General features: G+C 38.6%; 1 protein-coding gene across 6 annotated transcripts in view; it reads right to left on the minus strand.

Moving 5' to 3' along the window:
- Positions 1-20,887, minus strand: part of UTRN (utrophin) — a 390,409-nt gene that overhangs the window by 78,205 nt on the left and 291,317 nt on the right. For all 6 annotated transcript variants that reach the window (XM_075088021.1, XM_075088020.1, XM_075088019.1 and 3 more), the window contains 4 exons: positions 9,833-10,101; positions 7,358-7,504; positions 5,964-6,042; positions 730-790 (listed from right to left, as the gene is read on the minus strand). In XM_075088021.1, the coding sequence (XP_074944122.1) occupies positions 730-790; positions 5,964-6,042; positions 7,358-7,504; positions 9,833-10,101 (556 nt within the window). The remainder of the gene's footprint in view (positions 1-729; positions 791-5,963; positions 6,043-7,357; positions 7,505-9,832; positions 10,102-20,887) is intronic.

Below are 20,887 nucleotides of genomic sequence, written 5' to 3' on the forward strand. Positions count from 1 at the left end.
AAATTATTGGCAAACAGTACCTAAATAAATGCTGATGGAATGGGAAAACCCAAGTAAAGGACTGATCTAAGTGGAACACATCAAAATCTCCATACCTCCATGACAAAGTATTTCTTATTATCTTCAAAATAAAGGTCTTGACCATTCCTCTTGGTAACCAAGGTATTTGTACAATTTTTGTCAATATGTATGTTAATTTTACATTTATGTTAGTATCAAGCACTATAAAAGTTTCCATAAGGTAAAGAAAATGACAGGACAACCACCATGTATCCATTTCCATAAGAATTTTGCACAAAATGATGAATAGGATCTAAAGCTATTAGTCAGTACTGTTCTCTTATGGGTTATACATTTTGTATTTTTAAATACATTAAAGGGAAAAAAGCTGAACATGTACTTACCAGTTTATACTCTGGATGAGCTGCACACATAAAAACAAGCCTAGTTTGACTATTGATAGAGTATTACACTGGACAATCTCAGCTGTGTCATATCTGAGTGAGGTTTTTAGGTAGGGTTTATCATTGAATTGCTTTTACATATTTCTAAATTACACAGTATGAAAAGCAGTAAATATGAAAATATATAGTATATGCAGCATAACGCTATGTAGAGAAACTCTTAATAACTTTTCTAGTTACTACTTAGTACCTATGTTTTTCTGCCAGGTTATGGTGATAAGACCCTCTGTTATGCTTACGGACAAAAGAATCAAGGCAAACTTACTTGATATAATAGGGCACTTTGTTATGTGAAACAGATCTCTGCCATGGAAACTGTACTGAGGCTGAGGAAATAAAGAGAAGATAATTACTAGAAAGCACCTGTCAAAACCCCCAACTTTCTTTTTTAATTTATTTTACAATTAAAGCAGATATAATAAATTAAATGGGAACAGTCAAAATTTCCCAGACAACTTTCAGTAATTGGAAAGATCAGCTGGAGAAAACAACGGCAATCTATCGAGGTGGTTCTAGGCATCTATTTGACGCCAAGCTGGAAATAAAACAAACGCGGTGATTCTACTTCAAAGAAGGATAATAAATTCTGAGCAAGCAAGCTATCCATCCAGGGAAAATGAGACACTGGTTTTCCTACCTCCATAGAATTATTACCAGTTTAAGCTTTGAAAAGAAATGTTTTCACTACTATAATTAATGCTCTGCAACATAACTAAAGGAGACATATCAACCTTATTTTTATTAGTTACAATCTTTAGCTCCTATTTGCAACTGAAATTAATATTGATTAACACCGTATGACCAAAAAAACAGGCATTAAAACCTGCTTTTGCACTCCTTGCTGAACAGCAGTAATCTTTGCAGAATTTATGCAAGTCTGATATGTCAACAGATATCATCCATAACATCAAGAAGCCTTCTGCACACTGAGTTGCAAAAGGCATGAAGTCATACCTGACACTACAACTCTGCTTATCTAAAGATCCCAGGAGATAAAAGGGGAAAAGGTGTTCAGGCCAACAGGACTCCTGGTGCACAACTTAAAAGTAGCTATTTACTGAAGAACCATAGGTAGACGTATATGTCCTACCACAAATTAGCAGACTAGTGCCTGGTTAATTAGGGTTTTATCATAGAAGGAACTCACTTCACTAGATTCACTGTAGAAGCAGAGGTTGAAAGGACAGGTAGGAATAACTGATCATCACAATGCGATGAATTTGTACTGTACACATATGCCAACACTTCCAATACAGAGTGCCTACTCTTAGGTGCTAAGACAACTGTTTAAAAACCTGGTAAAATGCAACACAGCTTTGATCCACATTGGATCTTAAGTAATTGAACTCTCAGTTAATGTTATTTTCTGCAAGCACGGCCCACTTTAGAGCTCATTGCTCTTTGGGAAAAAAAAAAAAAAACATTTAGAAGTAACTCTCTCCTCTTCCTCTAAGACCTCTCAGGCTGCACCAAAGACTTACCAGCCATGTAACCCCTATCGGCTGGTGCTGCTGCATGGAGAGACAGGTCTCACCCTGCTCCCAGCTGGCTGTTCCCCGAGTGGTTTAACTGCTGTAACCTCTTCCTGGACCACACAAAATTTCATGGCTTATAATTTAAGAAACATTCATGTACTGAAAGACAGATTAACTGGGAAGCATATTTGGGAAACTACAGGAACCAAGTAAACCACGTTATTCAGATGGGGGAGGGGAGGGAGGGAATTGAGAAAATTTCATATCGCTATTTAAAGAAGAAAATAACATTTGCAATAGAGAGATAGGTTGTTACCCAGTATAGAAAAAAACATAGTAAAGGCTAAGTGCTCAAATAGAGATAGTTAACTAAAAAGTAATCCTTAAGCATTCATAACTCTGAAGAAAAAGAATTTAAAAAATCAACCAGATAGGTGAAGGTGGCCATCAGCTTTAGGGTTTCATTCTTTGCTGTTGCAGTTTGACACCTATGGTGGCTCCAGTACTACTACACTAATTATGTCAGCTAACTAAGAAGAAAAATCTGGCCACTGTTTGCTTAGGTAAAATTTATGTCCTATGACAGACCACAGAAATTTTGCGCTGACACAGATATGGACTAAACAAAATAATAAATTACATTGTTAATTATTACGGACCAAGCCATACTCTATTTATTTGGGAACGACCTTTCTAAAAACATTGCCAGTTCTCTGCCACACAGAATTTTGCAAAATGAAATCCCCATTCTTTTTATAAAATCAGTTTCTCGATGAAAACTGAACAGAGTAGTTATTGATTCTGGCACTCACTAGCAGGTCTGCAGATATTAGTAAGGCTGGACACCACTCAAGAGGTGCTTTGAGCAGGCCACATGAAGACCTAGGCTATTTGTCAGGGAACATGTGGAGTCAGCACTTCATGGATGTTCACGGATTTTTCTAAGAAAGCATACAAGAAACAGAGGGGAGTGGATCTTGGGCCTTAGAATATAAATGAATTACAGAAAAAACAAGTTACTGTTTCTAAAAGCAGGAGAGTGCAAAACAATCTTTTTGCAAAGAATAACCGATTATAAGGATTCATCTTTATCTGTATTAGGATGTGTAAAATTGACTGATCAGCAACTAACTTGCAAGGAGCTTACTCCCCATCTCAAAAGCACTGAAAAAAGAGCAATCAAATTCTGTCTAACACTGATGGGAGGAGAAAAATAGCTCAGCAAAGAGAGGGATCATAGATTGTAGTGGCCTACTGATGCTTCTTTAGCTCAGCCTCCTACTGCAGAATGTTTTAGGAAAGGAAAATGCCATATTGTTTGCTAGTCTTCAAAAATATTCTGAAGCACTTTCTTAACGATGGTCTAGCTGAATCCATGTAACTGGTGTTCCAAGAACTCCAACAGCGGTACTAAAGGCTGCACTGTGTCTTTTTAGTAGAGAAACATTACTAGCCACTGCCAAGGTGAAATCACTGTATTAAGGGGGCTTGAATCAGGGTGCTAGATAATCTCATCTAGGCTCCCTTCCCCATGAAAGGTTGGACCAGATGATCTTCTGAGGTCCCTTCCAGCCTGGGCTATTCTGTGATTCTATTAATCTGATGAACAGGTAGAAATAGGTGTTTTGCTAGCACAAATTACTGATTAAATGACAACTGGGAGCTAGTCAGCTGAACATGGTGTGATGGCAAGCTACGGTGTCTTGTTAGGATTTAGAGGAAGAGTGACAGGGAGGTGAGGTAAATTTAAAATAGCTGCTGTCAAATGAGCACAGAAAAAACCTCCCCTCTAATAAGGAAGTGCAACTTTGGAGATAAAGATTTGCACGAGACACACACATCACAATCTCAGTTTTAGGAATTTGAGGTTATTTTATTCAAACTACCACTATTTATTCCTCAGAGTTAGAAGTAATTTATGGCTCCTAAAAAGGTTTGAAAATTTTGATTTAGAATACGCGCTATTTCAACCTGTCAGGATAAAACCTTCATTTCTCCAGATTTAATGATTTTTTTTTATTACTTTCCTTTTGAAGTTACTTGTCCCTGACTTCCATTTAACAGACTTTATATAAAGTTGTAGGGATTAAGTTCTGTAACTCTTTCTAGTTTAAGGTCTTAAACCAGATTTTTTTAAAAGAAGTTTTTGCTGTAGTTTGCGTGAGGAAGAAGGTTCTTTGTTTTTAACAAATAATTTAAATGGATAACTGCATATTATTTGTTTTTGCAGGACGGCAGTACTTGGCTATAGCTCTTTGCGGTATCTACCAACATGCATTCTGGAAACTTTCCCTTCTTCACTTTTGTACGTAATGTAAACTGAATGTCCCCTTAAGCCTGGAGAAGATGCCCTAAGCAAGGCTGAGGCATGCTGATAAGGCACTGAATAGTCTCTCTGGACATAATTCTATGAATGCTTTATCCAGCAACAGAGCCAGTTCACCATTCAGTCTTGTGAATGCAATTATTTGCTGTGGCATGCTGTAAGACAAATCAAGGAAATGATCCAGGTCGAGGCAAACAAAACCAGCCAGCATTGCCTGGCAGGCTTCCTTGATTTACATGTGGACTTTCTCACTGCTTCTTCATCCATTGCCCATCCGACCCCCAGATCAGGGACCTGAACATTTGCATTGGTCCAGGTGAGGAGAGGTGAACAGCCTTAACAGTGACAGAGGAGTGATGTCAGGAACTTCTCAAACCAGCTAGAGTAGGGGAAACTGCATCTCCTCTACATTGCTTCCTAGCCTGTTTTAATTACAGAGACTAGACTGACTACTCTCCCAACAGTTAATCTGGTGTTTTTCAACAGTGCCGAAGATACTACTCTATCTATATTCTTTTTAGCAAATTATTACATAGGTGTACTGTCCAGGTCAAGGTTACAAGTTTGATTGGATTGGAAGGGCTACAAAGCCACTGTAGCAACACTATGCCATACCTGTAATGGGGTTTAAAACAAAACAAGAAAAATCATATACTTTTAAAGTTGTTTGTTTCTGTCAATTTAAAAAAAAAAGGACAAAGTGGCTCCAGAAATAGTTATTTTGCATAACAGCTGTAATATTTTAAATACACTGCATCTCGTTTACTGTGATGTTTACTGAAAAACTAGTTGTTAATTTAAAATAAGAACACGGTTGTCATGTAACTCAAGAATAAATCAAGGTTTATCTATTGTTTTAAATTACATTAGCTGTTTAGCTATATAGTGATATACAGCACTTGAGAATCTCTGAGACAGAGCTGCTCATTTTTATGTTCACTTCTCAACTCCTACAATCATTTTATCTTTATTATTGAAGCCCTCCGTTAAAAACCAGAGATCTGACTGGGTTAACACTTTGTATCAAGAGATCTGATGATGACAGATAGGCTAGAACATCAAGAAATCAACAGGGATCTTGATATTACAACCTACCTACCTGTAACAAATAAGTCAAATGAGAATGAGGGAGCAAAAGCATCTGCTTTTGCCCTCTTAGTACATGGGAGATTGTAGGCTTACATCCTTAAAATTGTCACTAAATAGAAAAAGATGCAAGGATGGGTCTCAAGAGGAACTGATGCAGGTTTGCTTTCCGCACCCCTTTATTTGAAGTTCCGGGAACGTATGACATGAAGCCTTTAATAAAAATAAAATATCCAGATAGCTCTTTCTTTGTGTCATCCCAGCAAGTGTGGAAGCAACAGAAAACTGCGGAAAAATGTAGCATGGGATGAGATGATGTTATGAACACAAAGATTCTGGAACAGCCCAGGTCAGATATTGCAGCAAACAGAGTAATGAGGGGCACAGCCGTAACCCAACAAGACATTAATAGTAATCCTTGAGGGAAGCATGCCAGTAGAATGTCAGTGGAGTTACGAAGATGAAGGACCCCTACAAAAATAGGGAGGTAGATAACAGCATGGAAGAGGAAATTCCTGTTTCTCAAGCTATAGGGAAACCTGCAATAAAGAGCAGTCAGTGTTTGAGAAAGCCATCATATCTCACATGCATCTATTAATTCAAAGAACTTACTGGAAAGAAAGTGCTGTGATGCAGGCCCAAAATCTCGGTGTGCCTCCTGTAACTGTTTAAGGCGATCCTCTACAGACACCTACACATAAACACACATACACAAAATTTACATTACGTTTACTTTGTAACACCAGGGCCATGATAATAAAAACACCTGTTTACATTTGTTTGTAGTTAAATAAATGTAAGTTATCTGTGTGTCACAGCACTTACTTGACATCCGTCTATTCAAGGCTACTTTTTTCCCTTCCATTTGCTTAAAGTCACATTCATACCTTGCAGTATTCTTGTTCAAGTACTGCAAATCAGTAATGAACAACAGTAGTTTCATGGTGACTACAGCTGACTGCTGAAGTTTCTGACCTCCTCCCAACCCTTCCATTGTCCAAATTTCCACAGTCAACAGGTCTCAATTTGACTGTATTTTTCTCACAGCTACCTTTCCAGCATGGAACCATTTTGGAATATACCACATCAGTGGCTGACATGACTCTCCCTGGTTTCTTAACTGAAACTGTACTAGCACACCCAGCAGCAGTTTGGCTGCTTAGTTAAATCAATCTGAGGGGACAAAAAAACCCAAACAACAAAACCCAAACAACCAAACAAAAACATACCCAAAACGCAAAAATCCCGCTACCAAATTGCATTCAGAAAGGGAAGGACTGATAGGACACATTAATAGTTTTGCCTCTCAGGAGCAACCAATTCAAAACTACTAGCCCAGAAGCTGATGCTCAGGTTTTGAAAATTCAGTCCCACTACCCTCAGCTTGAGAGGCAACAGATCCTCCATCCTTCCCCCAGTTCTTTCACACACTTAATATCACCCTTAGAAACTAGATAAAGAACTAAAGAGTAGCTGATTCACAAGAAGTATTTTCTACGAAAAAGACAGTGACAAAGTCCAAAAATTGATAAATGAATGCTAGCTAATGTAAGAAAATTAAACCATTTACTGTGAAACTGTGCACGAGTTTGAACTGTAATCAGGCACATTGATTTAACTTTCTCAGACTGTTTAAGTACAACTATCATAACTAAGCAACATGAGTCTCACAGCATACCCTCTTCTGTTGTATAATGCTGAATGTGATATTGCTTACATCTTGTTATAGCTCTACTAATACTCCAGTCACTGAATTCCCTGCAGAAACTGAACAGATTAATACAGTCTCCTGATTGAGTAAACTGCTGAGACAGCTTGAAAGGAAAAACTTTTGGTCAAGCCACAGAAGGAAAGACAGCTCCCTTTGCTGCTTTGGTACCACTAAAGTAACACCTTAAAGATAGAAATAATGAACAAATGGTCATAATGAATCTTTTAAGAGAACAGAAGAGAGTGAGAAGCATCCCTCCCCCTGCCCCACCTACTCTACACTTTCAGAAGAATACCTGTAAAAGTTTCCACCGCATATTAAGATCATCCAGTTGACGAGACATCTTTAATGATGGATAAAGGTCAAGTGGAGACAGCTGACTGGACAAATCATTCACTGTTTTAACCTTCAAGTTGATGGGAGCAATTTCTTCTCTAAAAGCCTAGAAGAGTAAGAAGCATACATTTATGCTTAACAGACATCTGAGCAGCACCAAAGCCACCATAAACTTAACAAGGTGCTGACTTGCCCAACATGGCAGCTTATCCTACACACGTGTACACAACTCTGAGTTCTCCAGCAAAGAAAGTTGAGTCAATATTCTTAACTCCTTCATATTAATCTTTAGAGAAAAACAGTATGAAATTTACTCAAATGCCCATATCCAAACTGTGCTCCTAAAACAATTTAAATAAGGTTTTTAGTGGTGCCAGAAGGCTTTAGATCTTTTCTTTCCAAAAAGAAATATGCAACGTTCTATCAGGAGTTTTAACAGCATACAGCCTGTCAAGTGCTCTTAAGAAAAAAATGTGTTCAGTAAATACAGTTTTCCAGTATTAAACAGCTGACAAAAATTCAATTTAAAAACTATTATTGAATTAGCAAAGCATGAAGGAATGTATCTTCTAAGGCAAAGTACAATGTTTTACCTGATTAGAACTGCAGAGTAAAACTATTGCAATGATTAAAAACGGAAATCAAATGGAACTAAATACAGTATTAAGACAAAATTGATGCAAGTTTTAGTTACAGTTGAAAAGATGCATCAAATGTCTTTCTTGCTGTGAGCAGTTAATTGTTCAATCCTACAAACGGCTTGATTAAGCTTCATGAAACAAGCCAAAAACAACTGGAAAAAAGATTTTCTTTGGACAATTCAATTATTTACCTCCCTTCAAAATCTCTCTCATCAGGCCCAGGAACAGAAGGCACCTACTGGTACGAAAGAAGCGTTTGGCTTCTGGACAGGCAGCAGGCCCCTATTACTTCAGCAGATGTTTCAGGTTTTCCACAGCCATGAAAATCTAAAAGACTTTACTCTTCTTTACAGAAAAAGCCATCAACATATGACAAGTCATTTAATATGAGAACAAAGAGCTATTCAGCATCAGCATCTTAGTGCTTGCTTTAATATCTATATTAAAATGTAAAAGGAGGTGCATTACTCTTCTCAAATCAACAGCAGTCTGGATATAAATCAGCTTTGCCTTTGTTTTAAAGATTTTTGTTCCATTAAACCTGAAAGTAACAACAAAATTTGGAGAACGAGGATGCTTACATTGATATATGTGAAATTAATGTGTTAATTTCATGACAGTCCAGAGACCATGTATATATAGAGAGAATGTTTGCAGAAAACTGTTTGCAGTCCATGGCCCTTCATTCTTCTAACACCAGCATCCCATGCCGAAGACATGGATGGTTAGGTACGTGATCCAAGGGTCCTCTAATGTTTTGCCATATTAATTCTTGAGCTTAAAAACTGAAAAGTTGTGTTTGTGAAACAGATGCTTGATGTTAACTGCTAGATTTGCCTGAAACAGCAATTTCCTCTACCTACGTGTGCATACCTACATGTTCTCCTGGAATCCCTGACACTCAGGCACTCCACCAAGCACCGTGCTGTTCCCAGCCAGCTTTCCTGGACAATGGTAGTTATCAGAAGGTATTCCTTCTTTGGGGAGCTCTGCATTACTGGGTCCCTACCCAGCGCATGCAGCTAAGCAGGGGATGACTACTACTCATCATGAGCAGCCATGACTTGGGGTGCTGAGCCCTGCATGGGTGTCCTGGAACCCTGGCTGCAGGAACTGGCCTGTCCATAAGGACATGATACAGTAGTATGTGTTCTTCACCTTGAAATAATCCTGAAGAGAAGCCAAGCTAAAGTAAAAGCAAATAGAATTTTTCACTCATACAAGCTAAAATAGGCAATAGATATGTGAAGTGTGTGAAAGTTAACTAACAGAAATTAAAACTATGTACCTACTTCTGTATTACCGAAAGAGCTCTAAGTATTTTTCTGAGAAGAAAGCAATACATGATGGCCAAGCTGATCTGACAGCTCACCACTACAAAAAGGAGGGGAGCCTACTGTCAACTGCTGGGTAGGTAACTGATTCAGTTCACTCCTACTCCAGTGTCTAGGCAAAGCTCCAGACAAACCCATAGCCTAACTATGGATTAGACAGTATTTCTAGGATGAAAATATTTAAATCCTAGAGCACAATTTTTTCATGTAATGACTGTTATATTCCATACACATCTGCAGCTTGCTGATCACCTGCTTATGCAATCACAGCTGACACAGCAAATGTGGTACAGTACTGGGCTTTAAAGGCTAGATCTGACGTCTCAAGAAAGAGCACTTAAAATTGTACATGAGAATTTAAGTATACAGTGTCTACATGTCTACCGTGACTAGGGGTAGAAGAATGGAGGGGTCTGACTCTCACACAGGCTAAATATTTCCCAGGAGTTCCACACTTACTGTAGTTTTCTCAATTTGATCCGGCAATGAATCTATGAGCAAGTCTCCCACAGGCTTCCATCCATTCCTCACGTTTTCAGCCTCCTTCAAGTCAGCATCAAGGTCATCCATGGCACACTGCAAATCTTTCAGTTTCTCTAATGCTTTGTCCACTTGCTTCTGCCAGATACTGGCACTGGCATTTAAGTTCTCCCATTTCTCTTTTACCTCTGATGACTGCTTACGCATAGCTTTGGCAATCCTCATGGCTTTCTCCTCAGGGGTCAACTCTGCAGATGGAAAGAAAGTTACAATGTGTATTCTTTCTCTTATTCATGTCTAGTTAAACAGGCAGTGCTCCAGAGGTACATGTTCAAGACAGTAAATCCAGAGTCAACAGATAAGTTATTTCAGCGGGTACAAGGTAGAAGGAAGTCCAACTTGCCGTAAGTGAAATAAACCTTAATCACTGCTGAAGCTTGATCAGAAGATAGGAAACAATTCCTGACTTCCATGTATTATGATATCTGCAAAGGTAGCTTAGTGCTGATTTGTTATTTTTTGAGGCATAGGGAGAGATCATTCTTCCCTACTAGAAACTGCAATAGGGAATCTGGGGACCATTTCATGTAGAAAGAATGAGAACAATGCTTTGTTCCTAGATCACCTACCACCACCTTTCTCCCCACCCCCAGGATGCCACTTCTCTTCCTATTCATTAGCAATAATCAAGGTGTACTGAGTACCACATGGTGAGCGGTTCTGCAGCTCTACATCCATTTTTTTGTGTTAACACCAAAGTCCTAGAAGGCGGTTTTAAATAGGTTTTGCAAATCTAAAAATGTTCAATGAACCTGTTGACTGAAAAAAAGACAAGTGTATGGTGAACTTTCTCACAAAGTTCAGTCTTACATGCCTACATTCCACATAACCTGGCAACCATGGGAATCCCATTCACATTAGCAAAGACCAGCTGCCACTGAATAAGCAAAGCCAAAGTGGGCACACACACAACCTCAGAACATAGTCACAGAAGATGATACTGATTATTTCAGTAAATTGCTTGTATTTAAATCCCCAGTCCCTGCTAAGTCTGCAAGACATCAGGCAGAACTCCATAGACATGCTTCAGACCTCTTTGACAAGAACTGAGTCAGCTGGTAGCTATTCTCTTCTCCACAACAGATGATTTCTGGAAACCAGTCAGGTGGTCTATCAATAAGAGAACATGCTGCCTTTCCTGGGTCTTCAATTTGAGACTGAGCAAGACCCAGACGGTCAAAGCTAAAAAGAAAACCCTCAGACATCCTCAGCAGGTCCTGCTGTCTACTGCTCAGACAGGCCTTCCTGAAAAAAGTCACAGGTAGCTTCCTTCACTAGGGAAGAGTTGCTTCATTAACAACAAAGCCAGTCTCACAGGATTACGCTTCTACATAACAACCTTGCAATTTCTGTAGGCAGAGAAGCAAGACCAGGGAACTTGATATAATGCACAAACCAGAGAACAAAAGAAGGGGGAGAGACACGGCATACACCACAACCAAGCCAACTGGCTTCCTATTCACTCCTATGTGAGACCCTTGGAAAAGGTTTATCACAGTATTCTTGTGACTAAAATTCAAGTGTTGTCCATGAATAAATTATACACAATCATACAAAGATGAAAGCACCATTTTTGTCAGAAGTCAAATGAAACATACAGTCTTCCATTTAGTGATATACTGCCTTTAAAATCATTATGACTGACTAAGCTTGGAGTTGCTAACTTGGGGGAGGAGGGCAAGAAGGGAACATACAAAGATTAGGGGTAGGAAGTTTTTGCTTTTCAAAGGCTAGTTGAATGTCAAAGTAAATGTACTGTTATGGTTGCAAAAGTTCGCTTACTATGCCTCTGGTGATATAACTATTGTTTCACAGCACCCAATACAGGAAAGCACACTGCAAGTAATTAATACAAAATAAATCATTAGAATACATTAATTTGTTGCTGAGAAAGGCAGGCATATTTTTCCCAAACATAAGAGGGAGCTGTCTGGATCAAAAACAGAGTTTCTGCCTACCAATTCCACATTTATTTTTTTTTTAAGTTTTTTCAAATCTTGTTAGCCCATATTAGTCTTGATACATGCTAGACTACAAATACTAGAAGAGCACATATGGTTGAGAGAGTGTTGCCAAATGACCCAACGTTGCCCAAAAGCACAAGGCAACTTGCTGAGAAGTGATTACATAGGAGAAAAAAGTACCACCAACAGTAACCAAAGGAAAATGGGAGGCAAGGACAATCAACAGGAGCCAACATCACCAAAGGGAGACAAATACCTACGCTGTAGGTTGCAGAGAATGTTTTCACTTCTAGAATTAGAAAAGCTCTTTTAAAAAACAGACAGCCATTTGAAGAAAGAGTGGAGCTGAAAGGGACGAAAGAAATTTTGAGCGTACCAATATATTTCAGTGACTTGCTGGGTGTCATCAGCTAGTCACTGCCCATGTGCACTCTGCCTGCAAAGGCAGAGGCTAGCCAGGCTTAGGGATACTGCAATGGTAAGGGTATATTTGAGAAGAGGAATCTGGGGAGGAGCAGTTGTGACAAAAACCTGCAATGCTTAACTAGATGCAAAAGGATATAAATTACATATGTAGCTCTGGGATACAGAGATATAGCAGTAACCCACAATTTGCAACACTGACAGACCAGAATAAAGATGAAGAACAAAGACAGGCTATGATAAATTGTACCTTGTCTCTGAAATTCCAGCAATTCACAGTAGAATAAACTACATCAGAGGACAACACAGTTGTGGGGTGATCTTTACCCCAAGTTTTACAACAGGTTTTAGAAAAAGGAAAAGAAATAAAGCTTAAGTTCTATGCAAAAACCTCAGATAAAACTGTTTTACACAAAAAACAACAGCTACAAATTGCTTACGTAAAGATATCAAAGAAGTTGTTACTGGAAGTAATTTTGGAATTATTCACCATTAATAATATACCATTGATTAATGAATGAGAATCCATTACAGTCCAGTGACAAAGGGACTGTGAACAATCTACAAGACAAGCTAAACTGCAGCATGTAGGAAAGTTGCACCTAGTGGCAGAGTTCAGTATCGTAGGATACCTCATAGGTTGAGGTATCCTGTGATATCCTATGTTACAACCATAGGTTGAGGACTACCAGGCCTCAGGAGTAAAGGCTGCAGGACTTCAAATGAGGATTAAAGGAGCACCTAGAGTTGAAACACTTTACGCAAGGAAAGGGAATACTGAGCTTCATTGAAACGGGACAGAAAATTGCAGACCCAGTGGAGGAAGCCTGCTTTGTTGGCATCTTGAGTGTGTGAATATAGGGGATGTTATACCCAGAAATTAGACTAAGTTATGTATATGCAAAGCTGTAATCTGTCATTTTTATCCAACATCATGTACTTGCATCATCCTTTACCTGTTATCAGAGCCAAAACCCACCCATTCTGCATGAAAGAGTAGGAAGTTTCTAAACTGGATTATTAGCAGGTCATGTAAAATGATCAGTCACTTGACAAGGAACATTCTGGAAACATTAGTAAGAGCTGAAAACCTTGCAAAACTTTTTGGTTGTTCATAAAGGTACTGACACAACAGATTCAACAAGTGTTTCTCACTCCAGCAGAAGCAATAACAAAAAAAAGCAGCTGTACCAATAAATGGGAATAGAAGATGTGAACAGCTGCCTGACATAATTTGTCTGGCCAGCTAAAACAAGGTACCTTTACTCATGAACAGACTAGTCACATTTTGGGAGTGGAAAAAAATTCCCGATTGACTGGGTTGATAAAAGTATCCCAACAGAACTGAAAACCGAAACATCTTTTAAGATCATTTGTCAAATCAGTGTCACTGTGCAAGGGTATCTGCCAAATATTCGATTTGAAAAAAATATCAATTCATTGCAAGACTGCTTTATTTTACAAAAGCCTTGGAAGTGCTTATAGATTTTCCTTAAAAATACATTTACTAGGGAAATAAAGCAACACACATGTTTTTGAGCTATAAAACCATTCAGCATCTATTCATTTAGGAGAGAAATACATATTGTGTAAGGTCATGTTTTCCATCATGAAAACCCAACTTATTATCACTTTTTTCCAAGCAGGCAACATGTTCTCCGAGATAATGGGTCAAATAGCATAGAATTGTAAACCTCATTAAAAAAAAAAAGTCTTAACAATGAGAAATTTCTTCTGTGAGTTTGGAATTTGTTTCACCAGTCTGTCATTACACACACTGACAGACCGAGTTCCTTTTTGCTGTGAAAAAATGCTATACAGTGGTTGTTGCTTTTTTGTCCCCACTTAAAAAATTTTCTCATTGATCAGCTGCTTCCCCCTGCTTTTTTTAATGGCACTTATTACATTCTAAGCAGCTGCTGAAGTGGAGATAAAGTAAGAAAAGCCTATATTCACTGGACCATCTGTTTGCTGGAAAGATATTAACTGACCTTGCAGTCAGGAAGAAAGAGCATGAAAAAAACCAGTCTGCTTCTGTAGTGGAGAAACCTTGATTTTAATAAGTATTTTTGGTCACAAACAAAGCAACGGAAGCACTAACAGCTTTTCTGTGTCTCTAGCAAAGACAGAGTGCCATGGAAATAAAACTTTCATGCCTGAATTTTAGTGTATAGCTTCCTTAGGTGCTTACATATATGGAGAATACTGACCCAGGAAAGTTAACAGTGAAGAAAATTCTTCTTGCTTAAGAATTTCTTTTACATCTCAAACTATTCCTGGCTCTAGCAGTTTTGATTTTAAGCAGTTTTGCTTGATCCTTATTATGTGGACTTGAACTAGTGATTTCTTTCCATCTTGCCACAATTATATTGATTTCCTTTCACTTTTGCTATATTCTTAATAAAATTTACTAGAACTGGAGCTGACTTCATGCCCCCTCCCTCTCCCATTATGTCAAATCTTGTGTCTTCCTTGGTTCAATCTTTGCAGCAAAAAACAGCGGGTGACACAAACTGTAATAATTACGAACACTTTCAGAGCATTTGAACAGACACAATTGCACCTTGTTAAACTCCTAAGCAGAAGAACCAAAAGGAGCGCTATCATTGCATGGTGAAATCTTTAGCATCGCTCCAGTGAAAGCATTCTCAGGGTTTATAAAAATTTGGACAGAAAACTTAGTTCTGATAGGATGGGAATAGGAAGTTTAACTAATAAGCAGCAACTGGTTAATGCAGAAACATTGCAATTAGTGAGGCTCCAAGCACCCAACCATGCAAGCATAACCCAGGATGTCACCTTTTTCTCCTATTCAAATATCTATTGCATATGTAATTAAAACAAAGAAAAAGCACAGTCATCTTCATCTTAGTCCATTTAGGTTTTCTGCTATCAAAACTGAACATTCTTCAAACCAAAGAAATATCATTAAATAAAGTGTGAATGAAGGAAGTCTCTGCAGGATAAAAGACAAATTACCTTTGGTCTGCAGAAGACAGAATTGCGAAAGCAGAGAAAATGAAAGGTGTTAACCTCATGTATGATGAATACTTCTGGAGAGGACCCAGAGTATGGGGTCCAGATAAAGACAAATGAGAACAATGCTAGCAAATATACAGATCCTTTAATAATGGTTGTTGATATTTCCCAGTGGGTGCTGGTGGGGAAGACACAGAAGAACAAAACAAACAGAAAATAGCTTCTAGTTAAAAGAGAAAATTAAGCCATCCCATAGCATCTATCTCCAGAAAACTAGAGAAGATTACAGCAGTCTTGAGAACCATGCATTTATCCAGCATAACCAGTGTAATTTGTCAATCTAATCAAAACACACAATACTTTCCACTGAAAACAAACTACCATTTTGTAATAAATGGTGTGATCCAAAGCAAGTTCACAATACTTTTGCACAATGGAAGCCCAAAGTTTGTGTTGCTCCAGGAGCATAAACCAGGTATGAATTCAGTTTAGGCTCATGCCAAAAACCAGAAAAATCCAAATATAACAGCGCTGTTATATCATCACCAAGCTACGACGTCTGCTTCCAATTCCTGTTGAAGGGAGAGTACTAATGGAGAGAAGGCTATCACCAGTGTATCCCAGTTACTCTGGGCAAGCAAGGAATTAATGCTATGTTTCTTTCCAAAGCACTGCGACTGCAGAGCGTAACAGGCCTTTATTTATTCCGAAGATCAATAAAGATTTTTTTTCTGGCACAGCACACATGGCAGGTAGCTCCTCAGTGAGGCTGCAGGAGACAGACATACATCCCCTAGCAGCATTTCAAAAACAAAACAAAGGCATCTATTTTATTCCAAAACAATACAAAAACAGAAAATAAAGACAAGTCAGGCAGCACAAAAGATAGGGCACACTGACTTGATGGTGTCCTATAACACCACAGAACTTTAAAACACCCATGGTTCTGAACTTCTATAAACCTTCTAAGCAATTTTCCTCAGCCTTTTTTCTCCTCTATACACTTTTTGTTTAATATTCTGCAATTTTCAGTTTGCTTTCTTGAGGATCATTTACAACATTTTTAAGCTATGCTTGTTCTAGAGTGTAAGGAAGGAATTTTTTTTCAAAGAAGGTCCTAAACTTCGACGTCCATCATGCATCCGCATTGCTAGTAGTGTAACAGAATTCTCTTGCAGACAAAGCTTTACTGGTTTCTGGAGTCTTTAAAACAAGACAACAGTTAAACTTTAAGAACACGGCTTCTACCTGGGAAGCATCCTCTGTTTCAGCTAAAACCAGGCCATAACATAGTATACAGGCCAAGAATTAATATAACTCTGCTTGTATCCTGAGGTCCTCATGGTTAAAAAAAAAATAATAAAATTAACCACTATGGCCTCAAGCCAGCCTGCTTCCAATACGCAGCTGCTAAAAATTCAGGCTTAAAACTCCTCTGAGTTTGCACTGCCCACCACTCAGCAAACAGGAACAACTACCTTGAACTTTACCAATATGACTCCAAGCAGGCAACCATGTAGACCCTACCAGAAGAAACTCAAGGTTCTACCCAGGTGACTAAACTTCTAGGGTGACTAAGAGATCTATTTGAAAAGGAGAGAGAGACTTAGTTTGAGATTCTCTCATGGGTAACTGAACACTTCTCTAACCTTATAAAGAAACTCTCAAAAGTCACAGGTGAATGAGCTCCAACTAAACAGAGGCAGCAATGTTCAAAATAGTGTAAATAGTTTCTGGGCATAATTCCACTGACCTCCAGCTGGCCGTAGCCTCTTTGTTCTCCTAAGCACTTCTAATTTTCTCACTCTGTCCAGCTGCATAGCAGAGAACAAAAAACTATGCCAGTGGTGTGTGATAGCTAGTGGACAGGCACAAGTCATTGGGAGTAGAAATGCTGCCTGATATATACATTAGAAAACAGTAAATTGCCCATTTCCAGTGAGATCTTCCTTGCTAAGAAGAAAAATTGTGGCAAAGAATTTATCTGAATGTGTTCAGTGGTAGGAAGCAAATAAGTTTGACTTTCATTTATGTCTGAAACAGGTGAATATGTTGTGTGTCTACAAGTTTAAATAAAGTATATGCATGTAATTCACTGATATTAAGAGATTTCTCTTATAACACATGATTTATGGGGTTTTTCTACACTTTCAATTAAGAGGAGAAAACAGACGGTAAATAATTATAAATGTGGTGTTTATCACAACAACCTTTGCTACCAAATAATAGCTTTCAAAGCTAGGAACCTGATTGCCATAAGAAAACTTGAATCTACTGAAGTACTTTGACAATACTGCAGACTCCTGGAAACATTCACTATTGCAGTGAGAATCAGTGCAGTGGTCTGTGGTAGTCTGCTAAGATGTTAGTTTACGTTATCTTCTAAAAAAAATTACCTCCACTTCTTCACTGCATCAGTGGAATTTTAAGGACAGAATTTCAGCAAAGCCGTATCATCGGTTCATTGAACCCTAGGGACAGAAAATAATTTCTGCTTTCCTTTGTGTTTTCCATGGCCTGTAACCTTGCTAACAAGTACAGGGATCTAAGAAGCCAGCTGTAACTATGCCACAGAGAATTATAATTAACATTTCTAGATCTAAGTTTTCTCCTATACCATGGACAAATGACAAAGCTAAAAATGTGAGCATTTCCAATTTCCTTATCCTGTCCACCTATAAAATTCAGCAGCTGACCTGCTGGTTTATCAATCGGCTCCACTGAGATGCTGAAGCAGCTCAAAGGCAAGAAGAATGTAAAGCTTGCTTTTTTGTGATGGAGCCTCCCTGCGGGAACATGACAAAACAAAATCAGAAGAAAAAGACAGATAGGAGAGACAATTAACTTAGAAGCAAGTTTCCTGGAAGCTGAAGAACTATCTTTGAACGTGCCAGTTACTCCACGGTACAGCAGAATGCCAGCACGAGAAGCATAAGGCCAACATGGGAAAGAAGAAACCAAGGCTTGTTCATAACCTGATTTTACTTTCTTGTGATATATTTGAAATTAACAAGAACACTATAGACAATAATGGGTTATCATAAAGCATCCTATAACAAATATTCTCTTTGTATGGAACAATAAATGTATGATTGCACAGGTCCTTAAAACAGTCTCGGTCAGTCAGGTTCAAAAGTGATTCTTATCAGTTTTCTCCTAAATCTTTCTCATTCCTCATCCTTGCAACAATGCCCTCCCTGGCACAAAAAGATCGGGGGGGGGGGGGGGGGGGGGGGGGGAAGTAGTGGATGGAAAGGGAGAAGCTGAAGAAAACAGAAAGCAATTTTACAACCTTTATCCTCATTGGGTTAGCTAACCCTCCCTGCCCTGCCACTACACAAGGTAAGAACTAACCTCAAGAAACAGTGATTTTTCCAATTACGTGATTATGATTTATAGAAAGCTTTTATTTGTTTTATAGAAGCAGCCAAAATGACCGTACAATGCTGTGTAGTGCTCACTAATATATTTTTAGAGCCAGACTGTCAGCTTACAATCTAAAACCATAATCCTTCCCCTTTAGCAACATCAAGTGTACTTCACTGAAGTTAATGCGTTAACTTTAATCTACTGCAGAAAATACCAGTGATCGAGAAGCTGACAGTAAATAAATAATTTAAAAAAAACATCTTAAAAGCCAACATAAGCCTGCAATCACAGCCTTCACTGAAAATGGTTAACCAGAAGAAAAACTGTGTGTGTCTGGATGTCTTCAAACCCAGAGATGCAGCTTTCTGGAGATCAATGGCATTACTTGTCAGAAAAAATTTACTAGACTGAGTCCTGGGTAAAATTTAACAGCTTATGATATAGAAGAGATCAGAGCAGATGATTCAAAGATGCCTTTTAGCCCGAAAGTCTATTAATCTACAGAAATTGTGACACCGCTCCGTGTGGGGTGCACGTGCCCGCTGCTGGCAGCAGGAGCTGCATGGGGGCCTCTGTGAGGAGAGGCTGGGACTGCCCTGTGCCAGGGACAGCCAGCCCCAGAAGACCCACCACAGGGCACAGCTGAGGCCCTCGACCACACTGGTAGCACCTCAGGGAAAGTGTATTTAAGAAACAGCAGAAAACACCAAAGGGAGGAGGAGGAATGAACAAGAAGGACAAACAGCAGAGGGAACACCAAGGCCAGAGGAGGAGGAGCAGCTCCACAATGGGGTAAATATTCTCCATGGAGAGTCCACACTGGGGCAGAGGAAAGATGTGAGAGGAAAGAAGCAGCAGATAGAAACTACTAGGCTGACTGTGGACCCACCACCTTCCAACCCTCTCATACCACTTGCTGCTCTTTGAAGGGACTGAGCATGACCTGCAGTCATAACAACGCAGGAAGGAGACAGGAATGAAGAAGTCAAGTTAAACCTGACAAAGGGAGGAAGAAATTTGTGGTTTTAATATTTGTCTTTTTGTTTCCCACTACTGAATCAGGAATTAAATATTTATTTTAAATTACAATAAATAGTTTCTTTTCCCCATGGTAAATCTGCTTGGCTCATAAGAGTAGTTTATAAGAGCTCTGCATCTGTCCCCATCTTGACCCATGAGCTTCTCACTCCTGTTCTTCCTACCATCTCTGCTTCCATCCCACTGAGGTGGAGGAAGTGAGTGAGCAGATGGGTGGGAGTTTGGCTGCTAGCCAAGACTAACCCACCATGTGCTCAAAAAAAGAAAGTCTATGGAACTACTGAGTGAAGAAGGAAGATGAAAATAAGTTCAATGCACATCTATGAAGCTTCCCAGTCTGAGCATATTTGATCAGTTTTCAGGTCTGATGACTAGGCAAGAGATACTCATACATCATTTCCAGACCATCTGCCTGGCCATTATTGTTAGGCAGTTTACCATGTTTATCTAATTCTATTATCACTGCCATCTGTATAGCACAATATAATAATACACAATAATTAATAATTATTAATAATTTATATAAAAAGACTTTATTATATATCTCATCATCTGAATTTTGCTCTTGCACTCTTAGTCAACACTAGATCATTGGTATCAACCCCTGTTAGAAAAATTAACATTTTACACTGGTAACATTTTATGCACTGACATAATTTGTGATAGGTGGCTCTAGAGCTTTTGAGAGTCTGTGACTTTAAACTTTCATGTGAAAGAATGAGCCAATATAAAGCGACTATTCCTTATTTTTCAGCTGCAAGCTTGCTTGCAATTTAGACCTACTAAAACATTGGAAATGCAATATATCAAATCAGTTTGAGTGTAAAGACAAATAGAATGTTTTCAGGAGTCAGGAGTTCAAAAAGGAAGTAGTAAGATACATTACAGCAGCTAAGGTACCAGAACTAATCACAGGGAAAAATGGTTCATCAGCTTTAATCACCAGCTATTTAAACTTTATCACAAAGTCAAATTAGGGAATAGGAAATTGCATAAAAACTTGCACAGAAATAACACGAAGTATGGATGCAGGAAAGATTAGTTATTTCCATTGAACAAACTTTAAAAGTTTGCTATGGAGTTGTACAGGAAGATGTATGTGAAGAAAAAACTAACTCCTGATCCAAGCAGTTACACTGTAGTTTTATAAATTATACAGACCAGTTACTCACATCTTACAACAATGGATATTTCTGTAAAA

The sequence above is a fragment of the Phalacrocorax aristotelis genome, chromosome 3 (assembly GCF_949628215.1).
Source record: "Phalacrocorax aristotelis chromosome 3, bGulAri2.1, whole genome shotgun sequence".
Classification (NCBI taxonomy): domain Eukaryota; kingdom Metazoa; phylum Chordata; class Aves; order Suliformes; family Phalacrocoracidae; genus Phalacrocorax; species Phalacrocorax aristotelis.